General features: G+C 38.0%; 1 protein-coding gene and 1 long non-coding RNA gene across 2 annotated transcripts in view; one reads left to right on the plus strand and one right to left on the minus strand.

Annotated features, from left to right (window-relative positions):
• Window positions 1-20,199, plus strand: part of LOC147011061 (sodium- and chloride-dependent GABA transporter ine-like) — a 205,902-nt gene that overhangs the window by 73,025 nt on the left and 112,678 nt on the right. Inside the window, exons 6-8 of the mRNA XM_085859605.1 lie at window positions 14,846-14,980; window positions 16,593-16,696; window positions 16,856-16,980. Of these exons, the coding sequence (XP_085715731.1) occupies window positions 14,846-14,980; window positions 16,593-16,696; window positions 16,856-16,980 (364 nt within the window). The remainder of the gene's footprint in view (window positions 1-14,845; window positions 14,981-16,592; window positions 16,697-16,855; window positions 16,981-20,199) is intronic.
• LOC147011062 (uncharacterized) lies at window positions 4,688-6,001 on the minus strand. Its single transcript, XR_015052405.1, has 4 exons — window positions 5,764-6,001; window positions 5,512-5,670; window positions 5,145-5,202; window positions 4,688-4,861 (listed from the first exon to the last, which is right to left on the minus strand). It is a non-coding gene; the product is annotated as an uncharacterized LOC147011062 (long non-coding RNA).

A 20,199-nucleotide genomic window follows, 5' to 3' on the forward strand; every position in this document is an offset into this window, starting at 1 on the left:
ACTTCTTCCAGAGGATTGTTGAGAAAGTGGATGGGGGGGTTTTGTAAACGGTCCTTTCGAAGAGACATAGTGAGAGTGTGAGATTTGTCTGGATTGAAAGACATGTTCCACGTGTTGGACCAGTTTGTGATTTTATCCAGATCTGCAGTGAGCGAAGAAGCTGCTGCTTGCCGGTCTGAGGGATGACAGATGGTACGGCAGAGGGTTGAGTCATCGGCAAAGAGAAATAGAGGATTTTCCAGAGAGTCCGAGAGATCATTGATGAAAACCAGAAAAAGAACAGGGCCCAGAACGCTACCTTGAGGAACTCCAGCCTGCACAGGAAGAGGGGATGAAAGAACTCCATTTAGGGCCACACGTTGACTGCGACAGGAGAGGAAGTCTGCGAGCCATGAGTGGAGATGGCCTTGAATACCATGGGCAGAGAGTTTGGTGAGTAGGGCAGGGTGCCAGACTGTGTCAAAAGCACGTGGAATTGGAAATTGGAAACAAAAGCAATTGGAAAGACATAACAAAGAGTTGGAGAAACAAATTAGTGGAAGTGGTGTAATTGTAGATTTTGCTGAAAAACTTGAAGGTCTGCCTGATAAAGCGAGATTGTTAGTTGGAGATATGCTTTCTTCTATAGCACAAGCAGGTGTAAAATTAACGAAAAGAAGTAATGGATTATATCTTTCTAATAAATAAATGAGCATTGATGAGTGGTTTAAAGAATTTGGAAAGAATACAACATCAAATTTACAACTTGTCAAATATTGTAAGAAATTAAAAATTCATCATGTGGTTATTTGTATGAGAGATGAATTAACAAATGTGCCGAAACATACAAAGAATATTATTATGAACTTAGAAGATAATAATGGGAACGGTTCTCATTGGGTTTGTATTTTTAATCGTCAAGACAAATATTATTTTGATAGTTTTGGTCTTTCACCTCTTGTTGAAGTCATAAAATGCTTACAGAATGGTGTTTTTCAAACATTTCAAGTCCAAGAATTAAATTCCAAGTGTTGTGGTCAATTATGTCTATTTGTGTTATTTCAACTCAACAAAAATAAAAAAATTTATGATATTATTTTTAATCTAATATAAATGACTTATGTTGGTAAAGATGGTTCTATCTTTAGTGTATCTCAAGAACTGGATATTGATTTATCAAATTATTACACAAAGGCACAGGCTGAACGACATAAATATAATATAACCAAAATATTAACATGAAAAATGCTTAAAAATTAAAAAATTATCCAAGCCCGACTGACGCGAATGACTTGGTGAGATTATGCGATTTATCACAACATATATCTTTAAATAAAACGGCCGTGTATTGCAAAGATACAGAAGTGTTGATATTATCTCCAGGTCATACAGAATTCACAGTTCGAATTAAAATAAATTTTTATAAAGAAGGGCGTATCGTTTGTATGAGAATAGAACAATGGGGGTATGATATGAATGATTTAGGGTATAATTGGTCATTTAAAATTAACCTCGAAGACCTGGAACAATTAAATCAGTCTCGTAAGGAAGAATATTATCCACTTGGTATCGAGAATGAGTTTTGTGGGGCCACGATTAGTAAACAACAAATAAAATAATTTAATAAGGGTAAATATAATAATGGTTTTGCCCTTGTTTATATCATGAAAACAGAAAAAACAGGATTATATATAATAAGTAAGGAAATACAAAATTATTTAACTATGGGAAGATGGGGAGGTGTTTCGTGCCATAATATTATTCTAACATATATTTCTAATACATAAATGACAGCAAGAAGGCTTCAAGAAAATTATCATTTCTGTGTCCAAGCATACCTTCAAGAAAACGGTATTCGGTATTTTAATAAATATGTTCTACAGCATAAGAATGAGGTATTTTCAATAAAGGATTGGCATTATGCTGATGTTGATAAACCGACAACTTTAGATTTAATTAGAATGTTAAATAATGAAAAAATTATAAAGTTAAGAAAAGGTAAGGCTCTTTTAGAAATTCAAAAGAAATTTTATTGATTTCCTGTTGTAAAAAAAATTATTTTGGATACAGGAATAACAAGAAATCCTGATGAATATATGTATGATATTCTATGGGGTATAAGCGATTCAAGGATAATGAGGGATGAGGAAGGAGTTGAAGAAGAGAGGGAAGAGGAGGAAAAGGAGAAGAGAGAGAAGGAGGAGAGGGAGAAGAAAGAGAAGGAGGAAAAGGAGAAGAGAGAGAAGGAGGAGAGGGAGAAAAAAGAGAAGGAGGAAAAAGAGAAGAGAGAGAAGAGAGAGAAGGAGGAGAGGGAGAAGAGAGAGAAGGAGAGGGAGGAAAGAGCGAGACAAAATAAATATCAAAATATGGAAACCAGTGAGATTAAAGAAAGATTGGTGGTATTACAGAAAATAACTCAACCCACCGAGGAGGAAAACAAAGAATTGACAAGTCTATTTGAAATATTTTCTACAAGACTATTGACATCAACAAGATATTCATTTTAATTCAAGTTTTTCATTTTTATTTTTTTTTCTTAAATAAATGGAGGAGAGAGTGAAGGCATTTCTAAGGATTCTTTATGTTTTAAAAATTGATTCAAATGTGCATGTTGGAAACTAAAAAGGTTTTTGCACTCTGCAGGAATTTTTCACATAAATAAATGAGTTATTGTCTCAAATGTAAAAAGAAAACTAATACTAAAAATATTTCATATATTAAAAGTAAAAATAACAGGGTTAGACAAAAAGGTATATGTTCGGTGTGTGGTTCAAAAAAAAATCAATTTATCTCCAAACACAAACGAGGAGGAGAGACACAAAAGTTTTTATCAGGAAGTAAATTTACAACTACTGGAATACCAGTGGATTTACATCTTCCAGGGTATTCTTTCTGTGGTCCAGGCACAAAATTGGATAAAAGATTAGATGAGGCAGACAATCCTAAATCATGGAGTAAACCCATCAATAGAGTTGATGAAGTGTGCATGAGACACGATATTGATTATGGGAATACCACAACGTTGGAAGAAAAGCATGAAGCCGAAAGAGAAATATTGTATAATTTGTCTCTGATACAAAATCCAACCTTGAGAGAAAAAGTTGATCGGTTCATTGTGAAGAAGATGATCAGTGCTAAATTGAAACTTGGACTTGGAAATTCAAAAAACTTATAGGCTCTAATGATGTCATTAAGACTGAAGAGCAATTAGCTGATGAATTACATAAACCAATATTCACAAAGTTTCAGAGAAGGAAAGTTTATTCCAAGGAAGTAGATTATATCTGGTTTGCTGATTTGATTGAACTCAATAATGATAAGGGGTGCAAGTATGCTTTAACCGTTATTGATTTGAGGAGTAGATACGCATGGGTTGTACCATTAAAAAACAAAACAGGTAATACTCTTATGTTAGCCTTTCAACAGATATTTAATAAAAGTAAGAGAAAACCTAAAAAATTGTGGACTGATGAGGGTAGAGAGTTTTATAACAAGACATTTATGAATTTTCTAAAAAATAACAGTATTACATTATACAGTACCTTTAATGAAGGGAAGGCAGTTGTTGAACGTATTAATCGTACCTTAAAAGAGAGATTATATAAAAAATTCACACAACTCGGTTCACAACAATGGTCATCTTTTATTCAGGATATTGTGGATAAGTATAATGACACGGTTCACACGTCAACAAATATGAAACCATCAGAAACATTTACAAAATTAAAATATGAAAAAGAGATTAATGTCAGAAAACCTAAGTTCAAAGTTGGTGATATCCTAAGAATATATAGGTGGAAATCTCATTTTGAAAAGGGTTATATTAAACGATGGACGAACGAACTTTTTAAAATTGTTGATGTTATAGATACGGTTCCTTGGACTTATAAGATATATGATTTGGAAGGGGAAGAGATTTTAGGTTCATTTTATTCACAGGAATTACAAAAGACAAAGATAAATTGAAATTTTTTGACTCCGCCCCTTTTTGACTCCGCCCACACAAAACCCACCCACATAAACCCCACCCCACACAAACCCCACACAAACCCCCACAAGCTCCACACAAGCTCCACACACACACAAACCCCACACAAGCTCCACCCATGTTCATCATATTCACATAATTAGTGATTAGTTAATTAGTTCCCCACACACAACATGTTTATTAAATTAAAAAATTATCCACCCATCCACACAAGCTCCACTCATCCACCCATCCACCCATCCATTTGTCCACACAAACCTCATCCACATAAGCCTCATCTACATTCACCCCTCCCACATAAGCCCCACCGAAGTTCCGCCCACATAAACCCTGCCCACATAAACCCTGCCCACATAAACGCCTCCCACACAAGCTCCACCCACATAAACCCTGCCCACACAAACCCCACCGAAGCCCCGCCCACACAAGCCCCACCCACATAAACGCCCTCCCACACAAGCCCCGCCGACACACGCCCCGCCCACACACGCCCCACCCACACAAGCCCCGCCCACACACGCCCCACTCACACAAGCCCCGCCCACATAAACCCCACCCACACAAGCCCCACTCCCCTCATCCCCCTGTGCGCCCCCACCTTTGACCCACCACCTCCCTCATCCCACCCCCACCCTTCCCCACACACACACATGGGGAGGGGAGGGGTGGGATGAGGGGGTGATGGGTCGTTGGGGGAGCGCACCTACCCCCCCCCTCCCTCCCTCTCCTTCATGTCTTGATCCTTTTTTTGAAATTCAAAATCAAGTAATTGTAAACAAAACAAATATAATTAATCAAAATTGAAAATATTAAATATTCATTTGCGAGAATGTATAATCTTTCCCAGCAATCTTCTTCAGATGTCTTGTGATTTCGAAACTCAGACACCATATTCTGTTTTGAAACAAAAAGTGGATAATAATTAGGTTTTATAAAGATAATTACATGGTAATATGAGTAAGCCTGGTGTTGGTTCTAAGTTCAAGCCTCGTTGACCACTGAATTAACACACCAGGAGGCCGACTCAGCCTGTCATCCTTCCAAGGCCAATAAAATGAATTCCAGTGTACTGGTAAAACCGCGTCCAAACTAATGATGCAACTAACATAAGGCGACATTCCAAAGAGAGAGTGATATTAATAAACAAATAACTAAATAATAATTCAGAAACATTTACCTCCAGAAAATCATGTGTTGTACCAGATTGCTTCAACAGCTTATGTTGTGTGATCGAGCTGAAAAAAAAAAAATAATGAGTCAAGGGTATAGATGGAGAGAGAGGTAGGTAGAAAGACAGACAGAGAGAGAGATACAAAGAGACAGACAGGGAGAGATAGAGAGAGACAAACAGACAGGGAAAGAGACACACACACACGCACACACGCGCACACACACACACACACACACACACACACACACACACACACACACACACACACACACACACACACACACACGCACACACACACACACACACACACACACACACACACACACACACACACACACACACACACACACACACACACACACACGTGTCTCACCATTGGTTTAATTCATTCGAGATCAGAGGTCGTGATAAGACTTCGTACCAGTCATTATAAATGTTTTTCAATTCTCTTCTAAAATCATTGACCTCTTCAATAAGAGCATTCATTTGATGCACCTCATCGTGATATGTAAACTCCACTTCTTCCAAGGACCTGCCAGGAAAAAATATATATTTTCGCATTATCACGATTTAATTTATAATCAATTGCTTCATTGTTCAAAGAGGAAACCATACACATACTTACCAACTTTGTAGTGAGCTGTTATCTTCATCGGAAGAGAGTGAGTCCATGTCTCAGTTTTTTTTTTACCATTGGTACAAGATGGCAAAAAGATCAGAGGCCGTGATAAGACGTCGTGTCAGTCATTAAAAATGTTTTTCAATTCTCTTCTAAGATGATTGACCTCTTCAATAAGAGCATTAATTTCATGCACCTCGTCATGATATGTAAACTGCTCTTCTTCCAAGGACCTGCCAAGAAAAAAAAAATTTCAGAATTATCACGATTTAATTTATAATCAATTGCTTCATCGTTCAAAGAGGAACCCATACACAGGCTTACCAACTTTGTGTTGAGCTGTTTTGTTCGCGGAAGAAAGATCGCTCATGTCTCAGTTGTAAAAATGAAAATCCCATCTGGCAGAAACTTTGTCTGGCGAATCACTTATAAGGCAACGATGAGGAGATTGCTTAATCATTGGGTGTGGCCACAGGAAATGACGCTTCGGGCGAGACAGCTTGGAAAATAACTGGGCGATATATTCTCAAATTGTATGAATCATTTTTAAAACATACTTAAAATACCTTAAAATGGTTTTGATTAAACTTATGTGTAAAAGCCTGTTCGTGTTCTGAGATAAAATAGAAACACGAGGCCTTGATTCACAGAATAGTTCCTATTTTTTCACAGCATGACTGTCCAAAAACACTTCCTCATTTTCACAGCACGACCGTGTCAAAAAAAAACACTTCCTCATTTTCATGGCACGAACTGAAAACATTTGAAACTAAACTTTTTTATGGCGTGGTTTATGCACAAAAATGATTTGCAACTCAGGCGGTGGCCAGATGAGATCATTAAGAGAAGTTTATCATTTCGTAATGGCACAAAAGGGGTATCTTAAAAAATATAAAGATTCAAATGTTTTGTTTTTCAATATTTTAGATGGGGATTATTGTGCAAAGAAAATTAAGCTATTGAAGGAATTTGAGAATGAACAAATCTTTATAGGTTCAATGAGTGAGCTAAACAATATGCATCGGTTATTTGATAAAGAGTGTCCCGAGGCTTAGACGTTTCAGATATTTCTTTCGAATCACCTTTAACAAATCACATTACCACTTTAGTACTTGAACAAATCTTTATCTTATTGCATGGATTATTTGAAAAAAAAAAAGTGTCCCCAGGTTCATAGGGGAGACAAATAAATATACCTTGGGATAAAAAGGGGGTTTATTTTTAGGGGAAAAAATATGAATCGCTGAAAATCCCCCATTCATTTACATGGGGAAAAGTGAGCCAGAACCAGTATATTCACCCTACTCACGTCATTGTATCTCTGCAGGACTGACGTGCACTGAATTCTGCTCGTGTAGTGCAGACGATTGTCCAAATGTTGATGATTCTGTTGTCTTTGATGACAGCACTGATGAAGAGCATGACTGAACTTTTTAATGTATTACATGTATTACTTCATGTAATAGATGTACATAAGTTACAGTGCATGTTATGAATTCATTATCTTCATATGTAAAATATCTTATATCAACATTATGTCTGTAAAAGTCACTTTCACAATTGTGTCAGAATCTTAAGTCAATTCTTCACGTTGCCTATCTGCTTCGGGATTTCTATCGGTCAGCATTAGCGGGGCGACATATGATTTCAGTTATAACTATATCATTTCAGTGACAATTATATCATTAGATATATTTTTCAAAGGGTAAATAAACTTGGATTATTTTGATGTAACAAGTATGACTGCAACTCAAATACTTATGAAGAAATTAATTGTTTAGTTGATATTTATTGGTAAACCCGAAGCAGATTTGTTGAGTAAAATTCCACTATTTTTGCCTGTAGGTCACACAAAAGCCTTTGTTACATCACAAATGGTTTTTACAGATATATATGTATAATATCATTCCTCACAATTTGGTACCAAATTTGTGTTTGTAGCACCAGTATTAACAAATATATGAGCCCAAATCTGAGACGATTAAATCCATTTTTGCAGTCTGCAGTGGTACATATGTAAACGTGATTTTCAAAATGTTGTGCAATAATCTCAGATTCACAACCATGATTTTCTAACTCCCCAAAAATTCCTCTTCAAGAAAAAATAGGTTGTGACTTGTTCTACCGTGGGTAGGGGTTTCTCACAATTTTAGGCCCCTTTTTTCATTTGGCCACTAGCCGATATGTGATAACCACAGAGCTCATTCTAAACCAAAGTCACGCCTACCCCCAAATGGCCACATTTGCGATATTTCATCAAATGATGATATCTCCTTCATTAAATGCCTTGGAAAGTTGATTTTTTTTGATACTAAATATAGCTTATTGACCCCAAGGAATTAATTGGTAACATTTTTGTATTTTTTTAGCTGATCAGGTCAGGTATGGGAGCATGTGCCAGAACAGCGCGTCGCTGCGTCCACTTTCTGCCGGTACTCCAGGAGCCTCCATCTGGCTATCCCCCAGACAGATGCCAGGCCCATCCCCATCTCCTTGAGATCTAATTAGCTGATCTAATTAGCATAATCTCAAGAATTTCCTCAAAATGACTGCCAAAATAATGAAAAGTAGACATGATTTAACATTGAAGCTTTAATTAATGGTCGAAAACAGTGATGTGCATATGCATCAATCCTACAGGGACTATATTGAGACACTCATCTAAATTAAATGCAGGGGAACTTGGGGCACAACCACATACCGGGGCAAGGTCAAGTACCAAAATATTTCCATATTTTATTTCTCGCCATCACACCATGTTTAGAATGATATGAGCTTTTCCTCGATAAAGGTAATACTGTGATGACAATGCTGTTAGTGTCCATTTGACCTTGACCCCATTGTTCGAGGCCAACCACCATGTAACCAAAAGATTCCATATGTTATTTCCCATTTATTCATAACACATATATGTAACTGAGCCATCAGACCATTTTTTTTAGAAAGCTAAGGACATTTTTTTTTTACAAAGGGAACACTGTTGACGATCTATTTGACCTTGAATCCTTCACTCAAGCTCAAATATCAGGTGACCAAATGGTTCCCCATTTGTGATTTCCTATTAGTGTATAATACATACCTAAGCTCTCAGACCAGTTTAAGTAAATTACAGGGATATGAAAGTCTATGATGTCATTTTTGGGGATACCGAAGTGAGGTAAACAATGATGTCACTTCCTCTTGGCAACTGGATTTTCAAGAAAAAGAAGAGAAAACAATGCTGCAAACAAAAGGTAAGATTTGGGAGATCACCAACCCTCTCTCCATCATTAATTCACAATGCTGAGCATTACTTGGTGAATGTGCTGAAAAGTGGAAGTGATGTTACAAATTTCGATGATCTCCGAGCAGCGATGTTCCATTTCAACAAAAGTAGTTCTCTTCATGACCTGCCTCCAACCAGCCAGGGACTTCTATCTCATATCCTAAGTGGATTATTTAATGCTTACACTACCATGCATACCTTGGACAGCCATACTGATCCTGAAACTGTTGAGTTACTGAAGCCAGAGGATTGTGGCTATGAGTATAAGCAGGGTCAGCTAATATCTGCAACATTGTGGAAAATCCTTTCTGCCCATTGGTCTGTATTCTGTACTTGTGATAAGTGTGCTTGGTCAACTTTCTCTTGCAGGATGGCTGGTGTCAGATGTTGCAGATTCTGTCGGTGCAAAAAAACATCACCCTACTGCAAAAATCCAATTGCTTAATGTGATTCTCGGGAATTCTACAACTTTATGTGGAGATGACTGTTTGAGGTTTGCATTACATTCTTACAGTTGATTTATGTGTATTATGTAAGGTATGTAGCAATATTAGTTCTAGCAGTATGTAGCGTAGGTCATGTAGTACTTAGAACATGTTATTAATCTTGAATGTTGCATGAGTGATAATTCAACAAAATGTATCAACAACACATTAGAACAATTTTACCTGGACTTTATGAGCTAGTTTGTAGTAATGTAAATGTAACTAGTATTAAAATGCAGTGTGTTTACTGTAGAGTTCTAGAAAACTACCCAGGTACATGTATGTATGCAGTAAATTATGTAGTGTGTGTAATAATATTAGTACCAGCGGTATGTAGCATATGTAATGTAGCATTTAGAACAAGTTATCTTGCATGTTGGATGAGTGATAATTCAAGAAAATATATCAACAAGTCAGGAACATATTGAGCTATTTGGCAGCAATGTGTACATAACTAATAGTATTGATGTATGTGCACCAATGCATTAATGGTTGTGCAGAAACCAGAACTTATTTCAATGTGTAAACATTAAAATTCTTAAATTAACATTGCTTTTGACTTGTTTTAATAGACAGGCTAGAGGGAGTGGAAGGATATTAAGTTAGAGTTTCATCTTAAATATTGTTCTGCATTCCGAATTTTCAATATTTTGGCAGCAATTTTGGAATTATTAATAAGTAGATCAACTCCAAAAACTCCAAAAATGTAACCGATGAATTTCTTGTGGTCAAAAACCTATATATACATGCAGTATCAAAAATCAACTTCCCATGCCATTTAGTTGAGTGGATATCATAATTTGATGAAATACCGTAAAAGTGGTCATTTGGGGGTAGGGGTGACTTTGGTTTACAATGAGCTCTATGGTCATCACACATAGCCCCATTGTGGTATTATGAAATTGAATTGCTCAAAGAACTTAATAATTAAACTTTTGGCCAAATTTTATAGCTCTACATACAATATTAAGTCATTCAGAGACCATCAAACTTTGAACTACTTTCAAGTTGAAAGCTATTTTTGACTATTTTTGCCTAAAATTATGTAAAATATGGTCATTTTCTACTGTGAACCAAGTTTTAAGAGAATAAATCATGCTAAAATGTATTAAGCAATGCATAAGTAATTGAAGAAAATAAAAATTAATAATTTATGGATGTTTACTAATGATTTATTCCATCTTAACCCAATATGGGCATTTTGGTTCAATTATAGTTTGCTGGTAGCCAACTGCGAATCCAAGATGGACCCTACAGAGAAAATGTACTTGATCTGGAGGTGTTACCCAAACTTTTTTTGAAGGTCTTGGCATACAGAACAAAAAAAAAATAGGGTGACGCTCTAAAAGGGTCATGTACACCCCCCCAACCCCCCCCCCCCATTCCCAGAGCCTATACTAATATGTACAAATAAGCTTTGTAAGTTTCAATTTGATGTCTAAAAATTCCTGAAGTTTGTCAATAAAATCACAAAAAAATCTCATTTGATTGTAATGGGGTGAAACTCTTGTCGTGAACACCGTTTTCTTTTTGTCATGCTTGACTTTTCTCTTTACCACGTGAACCTTTCTCTTTGCTACGTGATACTTTTCTCTTTGCTACGTGATACTTTTCTCTTTACCACGTGAACCTTTCTCTTTGCTACGTGATACTTTTCTCTTTGCAACGTGATACTTTTCTCTTTGCCACGTGAGACTTTTCTATTTCGGCATGTGAGACTTTTCTCTTTGCCACGTCGGACTTTTCTCTTTTCCACGTGGGACTTCTTCTATTGCCATTGCAATTTTTCACTGTGCTACCAACCAAAATTAGTAGAACCTGAAAAATAAGACAGTGAAAATTAATTACTTAAATCATGGTGCGTGAAAGACACTGCAGATGCCCTCAAGCCCATCCCTCATGCGCAAACCTTCTCTGCACAATGCTCCACTGTATCTTGACTGCGAGATGTGCTGCACCCCACTATGTATGAGAAAAGCATTGCGGTTTGTGCCATAAACATGCATGTGAGAATGGACACAGTCTCATGCGGTGAAGATTATCTGATTGGGTGAAGGTAATCAGATCCGCCGAAGGATTAATGATCACAGATGGACCAAATGTGCCCAATTAAACAATGTGCAAATGGAGTGAAAACAGAGAGGGATGCAGCCAGACCAAGGGATGACTGATCAACTGTGGGGTTGAAGGTAAGACTGATGGGGTGATGGATGGATTGTCAAAATGAGGTTTGGTGAAGGGGATTATTTTGGGATTGAGAAAAGCAGAGGGGACAACAGACCAATGGTGTAAAGTAGGGTTGTTGAAGGGTCTGAAGGGGGAGGGGAGAAATGGACCGATGGGGGGTACTGCAAATAGTAGGACAGGGGTAGGGGAAGACGTCATACCAGGAAAACACAAACTAACCTCAATGCATGGCACCCATAAAACCCTTCGACAAGGGGCCAAGGACGATCTACACATAGACGAAGGAATAACTAATCGTTGGGTCACTTACACGTCAATGTGTGCTCTTCCCCCTGGGGTGTTTCCAAAATCATAACATTATAAGGCTCTTTCTAACCATTGACTGCTGGCTGACTCGTATTCATATTCGATACCTTTTGGGTGACAGAGAAAGCTGAAATTTTCTGTGCTGACGGACATCGGAGCAAGTACACTGGGAAAAATTACAGAAATATTGAAAAGCATCTGTAAATGAAAATATAAATAAATCAAAAAATATTTGAAAAAAATACAAGCAGGTGAGCGACCTGAGACAATGGGGAAGCACAGCTCATTATGGCTTTCGATGTGTAATCATTCCCACCATACTTTATACACATAACTGTACTCACATTTGAATTGTGCATCTATCTAATATATAAAGCTCTTTCTGACCACTGACTGACTGACTGACTGACTGATATTAATGTTTGGCACCTTCCGGGAGACATTGAAAGGTGAAATTTTGTGAGCTGACGGAGACCGAGGCCAATGCACCAGAAAAAAAAATCACAGAATCAGATTCACAAAATTCCATATATTCACAAAAAGCATCTGTAAATTAAAATATAAATAAATGAAAAAAATGAAAAAAACAAATGCAGGTGAGCCACCTGAAACAATGGGGAAGCACTGATGTATCGAAGTGGATACACCGGAAAAATCAGGGAACCGTCACAAAGAACCCGTAAATGAAAATATAAATAAATGAATGAAAAAAATGATTGCACGTGAGCAACCTGAGCAATGGGGAAGCACTGTCCATAATTGCTTCCAATATGTAAGCATACCCACTATACTTTATACACATATTCTGCTCACATTCTTTATTAGCATACTGCACTCTCATACAAATTGTGCATCTATCTAATATACAGAGTGGCCTGAAAATCACTTTACCCCTTCCCAGTGAAGCATTGTTTTTGAACTATTTTAACATACAGGTTTTATTGTGCAGTACTTACAATAATTAATTTGTCATTGTTTCTGTATATGCTCCATCATTCTTCTGAATCAGTGTTTCCGCATACCATAGCGGGTGAGGGGGCGAGGGCAGAGGGGAAGGGATGGAGGGAAGTGCAAGAAATTTATCAGGGGTAAAGTAACTTTCGGGCTTCCCTGGAAAAGCTCTTTATGACTAAAGACTTGACGCACCAGAAAAAAAATCAGAGAACCCTCAGAAAGAGAATGTGAATGAAAATATAAAAAAAGAAAAAACCAAATGTAGGTGAGTGACCTGAAACAATGGGGAAGCACGGTAATTTTGTGTGCTGACAAACATCGAAGTGGATACACCCGGAAAAAAATCACAGAACCATTGAAAGCATCTGTAACTGAAAATAAATAAAAGAATAAAATAAATACAGGTTTGCTACCCGAGACAATGGGGAAGCACAGTAATGTTGAGTGTCGACAGATATCGAAGCAGATATTCCAGGAAAAATCACAGAAGCAATGGAAAGCATACATTTATGAAAATATACATAAATGAAAAAAAGAAGAGTAATAAATGCTCTTGAGCAACCCGAGTCAATAGAGAAGCACGGTAATTTCACGTGCGGATGAACATCAAAGTTGATACACCGGGAAAAATCACAGAACTGTCGTAAAGAAAATATTTGTAGCAGGAAGGGACATCAGGATGAACAGGGGGACAAATGGGAGGATGGGGAGTGGGACATGAGGAAGGCGATGGGTGTGTGGAGGGGTTAAAACACTCGATGCAAGGGTAAATTTGGCAAACAGGATGACTAATTGGTCTGTCAGTGAAGGGACAGGGAGGCTCTGCGACTCTTTTATAAAGCAGCGTTCACGGCTCTTTCCTGAACTACTTCCTCAGTTTTGAAGCTTGCACCACCAAATGTATGTGCGCTAAGGGTGGACAAGGAGGCTTGTGTGGACAAGGAGGACAAGGAGGACAAGGAGGAGAGGGTAGAGCATCACATGTGGTCAAGTGATTCTCGTCCTGCTTGCAGGGGAATTATCACATTGCATTCCTCCAAGCCTGTCCCTCGATGTACTGCAGTTAGAGCAGAGGGTGGTGGGCGCTTGACAGAGGAGTCCGAAATGAAGGCTCGCTGGGCCGGTTACTTTGAGCGGCTGTACAGGTTGATCCACCATCTCTCGAGTTGGATGTCAAGGGTGTCACCATCCCTATTGCTGACCCTCCAATCAACTGGAATCTATGTTATTTTGTGGAAAAACAGACTGTAGTGAACCGATTGAAATGGGGTAAAGCTCCTGGGATCTGTGGCATCCATGCTGAACTTCTCAAGGCTGGTGGAAGTGTTGTACGCGTGTCGTTCCATGCAGTTCTGTGCTCTGCCTGGAACACAGGCATCGTCCCAACTGACTGGAAGAGGGGCCTTGTTGTCCCTCTCTGGAAAGGGAAGGGTGATCAGCAGGATATATACATATAATATATATATATATATATATATATATATATATATATATATATATGTATATATATATATATATATATATATATATATATATATATATATATATATATATATATATATATATATATATATATATATATATATATGTATGTATATATATATATATATATATATATATACATACATATATATATATATATATATATATATATATATATATATATATATATGTGTGTGAACATACATACATATATGCATCACCCTGCTGATATCCCTCTGCCTTCTACACCTTCCTTGTCCCCTCTTGTGAAATTACGCAAATGAATGAGGTCTTGTGAACACATCATGGGCCAAATGGCCTCCTCCTGCATCAATGTTCCTTGGTTATGCTTTTATCAAGTGTTTTCCTGCAGTTTTACTTCATGGCATATCGACTTTGTGCATCCTAGGTGGTATATTTCACTGCACTCTTCCCATACTGCCTTCTACTTGTCCTCCTCATCAACAACTGCCTCCTGCCAGGAGCCTGGGAAGGAATCTCTTACTTTATTGTACCGCGATGGTTCAAACTCATGAATGTGGAGGTGATTCTTACATATTTTTACATAAATGAGAGAATAAGTTTTTTTGTGAAACAAGAATGTTTTAAGTTGTTTGGGGAAAGTCCACGGACAATGTTTTTTCACAAAGGTGTGTCAACACAGGACGCAATTCAGTTTTTGAGTCCTGCTTCATGGAGAGCAGGAGTTGAATGTGGGAAAACATGGAGCTCAAGGCTAGTCACAGCCAGAAAAAAGAAACTTTGAATGACTGGTGATAGTTCATCTTTTCAAAATATAGAAATTGATTTTGCACTCAAGGTATGATGTAGTTATTCATATTTGTCAAATAATATACAAGTGACAAATACGATCTTTCTTCAAGTAAGTCAAACACAAATTGATGAAACATTCACATTATTTATGAAAATACCTTTGGAGAAGGTTCCGAAAAAAACGAGCTCTTCAAAATTAAGTCGGTTTGTCACTGTTAGGCGTGGGGGGGGGGGGGGGTGGGGAGTTACCTAAGCTTCAGTGTTCTCCAGGATGCTTCTGTGTGCTATGATGCAACATAAGCTGTTTTTCCACTTCTTTACTGAAAGATATGTGCAAGTGACTACATTCATTGATATATTTGGGAGGGAGTGTGTGAGCGGTAGCTTTGTTCAAGCCAGGAACCAGATTGCAGGAAGTTTACTAAGGCAAGTCCTGATGCCAGATGTGCACTAAAGGATGCAAATAGTACCTGGATTCATGCCAAATCTAACAAGCAGTAGATTGTGAACATGCAGCGTGAACAGAAGGCATTAACTCAACTGGAAATGTACCGTCATGGATAAAAATCGAAGTCTGTCCATGGCTATCCATGACCAGTAAGAGAGGAAAACTTCACAAAGTTGTTGAAAGGATGTTGTTTCGCCAAACAAAATAGATGAGGTCTGAATAACATCTAAGAACCCAGCTGGAAGAACGACATCCAAGGAACAGGCACAAGAGAAATGGAACTTCAAAAACTGTCATAACTCATGATGCCTTGCTTTTCTTGATGATATAGAAAAGGTCTTTCACAATCTCTTTCAATAATTTTGTGAATTTTACATTCCACAGAATCCAGGATAGACATATATAACTCTGGAGCACCAGCCCATAGAGGAGAGCATAACTCCATTGAACTATGAACAAAGGTCTTGTATATTGTGAGTAGTTCTGATTTTCCAAGGAAAGGCATAGATCTTTGGAGAATACCCAGTTTGCATTTGACTTATGAGGTGAGCTTTGCCATGTGGTTGGCCCAGCAGAGGTCATTACTCATGGTATGGCAAAGAAGTTCAATCTCTTCTCGTGACTGATCAAAGAAATAATAGATAGGTGTGTTAGTTTGACAATTCTTCCAGAGGGACAAAATGACAGTGAGATTTTACATGATTGAAGGACATGTTTCATTTATCAGACCAGCATCTAATCAATTCCAGAGGAGCAGAGAGTGACTTCGTTACAGTCTGCTGAGCAGAAACTCTCCAGAAATCCATTGTCAGATTGTTTATCACTTTGTCTCTTCAAGAGTAATGGCGTTCGTCTATAACCATTCAATATGTATAGATTACAACTTTATATTGCTTGTTTGGCTTTAATCATGGTTTTATTTATCATTGTGCAGGTTTGGATAGAGGCAGCAGTTCAAATTTTATCCTCTTTTGGAATTGGTGATGGTGTGATAATATCATTTTCCAGTTACAACGACTTTAACGACGACCTTTTCAGGTAAACTATATATTTTTCACAAACTTTTTTAAGTTGTCTAATATAATATCATGCACATCACATGCACGTCTGACTTGAAATAAGGTAGAAATTGAATTGAAATGCTTCAGTTTGGTAAAATACATCATGCTTGAACAACCATTATTAATTATTCTGCAGGAATGTGCTGACTGTTGTTTTGGTTAACACCATCACGAGCATTCTCTCAGGATTTGTCATCTTCTCCGGCCTGGGTTACTTGTCTCATGTATACAATAAACCTGTGGAAAGCATTGCAGTGGATGGTAAGTCTGTATGTGATATATTATTTATGAAGACACTGTCTCTAAATGTCTTGAGACACCTCATTACAATTGTGAATTGCCCACATGTGAATCAATAAAACATAACAGTGCATATGCTTGTTTCATTAAGATGGGGTTTGTACAACAGTGGGCTGTCTCAATTCCATTTTGGATTATATTATGCGTTTTCATGGTCTCTGGGTTGAGGAAGCTGTGGGCTCATTACACCATGCTTTAATGGCCAATGGGACTAGGCAGGCTTGCTATTAATTTTCATTTACACCAAGTCTGAACTCTCGTGAGTGGGTAGTTGAGTGGAGAGATTTCGCCAGATTGGGTCTTACGGAGCCGTGGGTCCATTTCATCACAGTCGTCGTCCCCTACAGTTATGATTGCCCAGTCTGGTTTGCCGTTAATTTAGTGGTGTAAACTTGCCTCAAGCATCAGCTTTCACAACATGACAGCTGCATGAATGAGGCTTCCTGCTCTGGTGCATTCAACTTGACTTGTAATCTGCACAATACTGCAGCAAATGTCATTCGAATTACAGAAAATCATGCTGCTGTAATCATAATTTTAGGATTACAGCAGCATGATTTCCAAAAGCGAAAACTGAACTTTCGATTCGGCTCTGGCTACTGCATTATGAGTATGTTTGGAATTGTACTGTTGTAATTTCGTAACCAGATAGTTCAGAGAACATGATGCAGTGTTAAGTACATCCTGTACTTCAATTTTAATAAAATTGTGATTTTACAGATCGTTTAAAAAAACTTCAGAAATTTTGCAACACTGAAGCTGTCTTATACTTCATTCATGTTCACTGTAATAAGATGACATTGAGTCACAGTTTAAGAGATGGAGGATTTATTAATCAGCATAGAACACAGCGTCAAGAGGCATCAAACAGTTGTATATCGGCAGTCTCTTCTTCACACTGATTTGCACACTCTCACGTGCCATGCCCTCTTATCACCATCATCATGATCAATGTTGATATTTGTAAGGCCATTGGCCTGATGACGATCATTTTAATGGATGGGTTTCACAAAGTACATTTATGCTTACCGAGTTTATTTTATAGGTGCTAATCACAATCTCAAAAACAAGCAGATAATACAAAATGTAAATTCCAACACAACAAAAATTGTTTTTGGCAGCAGCAATGCAGTGCCTATCTTGGCTAAAGGCCCTGTCACACCTTGACGATTTTGCCAGCGTATGCCTGAAGTATAAAAAATTTGGCTAAAACGCTGGCACACGTCGAATACATTATGGGTAAGTTTGTATACGTTAAGAGCACGCTGGCATACATCGTAGTACGCTGGCATACGTCGTAGTATGCTAGCATTCATCGTAGTACGCCGAGCTGTTAGACAAATTTTCCATGCTTGAAATTTTTCGACGTATGCCAGCGTATGACTCACACGTTCCGCATAACGCTGGCCATAGGTTGTAGGCACGTTACGCGATCGTTGACACACGTTGACACATGCTACTTGTAAGTTACTCAGAAGTCGAAACACGTCGAGGTAATGTTTAGCGTACCCGAAACTTATTTCTAACCTATGAGTAACGTGTTGTACTCACATTACGCAATCGGTGACACACATCGACACACGTTACTTGTAAGATGCTCATTAGTCGAAACATATCAAGGTAATGGTTAGCATCAGTGTTCCAGACTCCCTGTTTTTTTTTTTTCTTCCTTCCTTCGGTATGATGGTGATTTTGACACTTCGATTTCTAGTTCGGTTATAATATAATATAATTAATAGGCTGCCGCGCAAGGATTTAAATCATAACCACACTGTACCCTGAACACCGTCATACCGAAGAAAAAAAAACCGGGAGTTTGGAACACTGACGCTAACCATGACCTTGACGGGTTTCGACTTATGAGTACCTTACAAGTAATGTGCGTCGATGTGTGTCAACGATCGCATATCATGTGTACAACTTATTCCCATCGCATGCGGAGCGTGTGTCATATGGCAAGTACGCCGTAAAATTTTCAACATGTTTAAAATTACAAGACGTACTCCACTTACTACGACGTATGATAGCGTACAGTAGCGTTCTATTCACGCATACCAAACTTACCCATACCGTATTTGACGTGCGCCAGCGTTTGAGACGCATTTTTCAGAGGTCGGCATATGCTGGCAAGATCGCCAAGGTGTGACAGCGATGTTGACACTTCCATTTCTGCGGCGGTTATGATTTGAATCGTTGTGCGGCAGCCTTTTCATAACCTACGCCACGTCATCATCGGTGATGCGTGCAACGCGCTATGCATAAGTTAGACTATCGTTGGGCATAGGTTGTGAAGGCCGACAACAGGTTCAGCATTCGTTGGGAGAAGTTATCTATAACACAACAAATCGTTCTGTGTCCGTTACTAATACATTATGCATAAGACCAAGTCATTATGAATACGTCCGAATCTTTAAAAAAAAACATCAAAAGTTCATCGTAAGCCATCGTTTTACATACATTTTAATACGTTGCCATTGCTGGCTAAAACGTCAAGGTGTGACTGGGCCTTAAGGAACAGTACAGGTGCCCTGTCAACCTCATCACTGACCAAGACACCCAATAAATTATTGAGAAAATGTCAGGGGCATGGAAAAGGCCCCTTTATATCGTATGTGCCATGTGACAAACTTTAGAAAAGAAGGGACAGTCGTAGGACTTTGGGGTTGTGGTGCACCTCAAAAATGTAGATGTCAGTGAATGGGGGAAAAGGGAAAACTCATTTACTGACACCAATTCTCCCAATTTCCCTTGTTTTACCTCCTTAAGACCCCACTTTCGAGACTTTTCTTTCCCAAAGTCCCTCAAGATCTTTCGCCTCTTTTTCAGGGGTTCTGAGGCACTTACAAAAATTTACATGACTGACACCAAAACTCATGATAGCTCCAACAAATATTTGTTCATTGTTACTCATCACCGTCAAGTATACCAGTAAAAAATAAGGTGGTGGCAGCCCATTAACAACCCCCCCTCCCAACCCCAATTTTATTCTTCCACTTCATATATATCCATGGGAAGCTGTTAATCCCATTTTCTAAAATTAACCTCTTTTCATCAAAAGCCCCCAATGGTTTCTTATTTGCCTCCTCTGTACAAAAATGATGTTTATAACTTCTTATTGTATTCATTTTTTCTATACTCTTCTTTCTTAAAAGCTGAAGAGTTGTAATAATCTTCAAAATT

This window comes from Eptatretus burgeri, chromosome 16 (assembly GCF_056783735.1).
Source record: "Eptatretus burgeri isolate ZD-2024b chromosome 16, Ebu_testis_v1, whole genome shotgun sequence".
Lineage (NCBI taxonomy): Eukaryota > Metazoa > Chordata > Myxini > Myxiniformes > Myxinidae > Eptatretus > Eptatretus burgeri.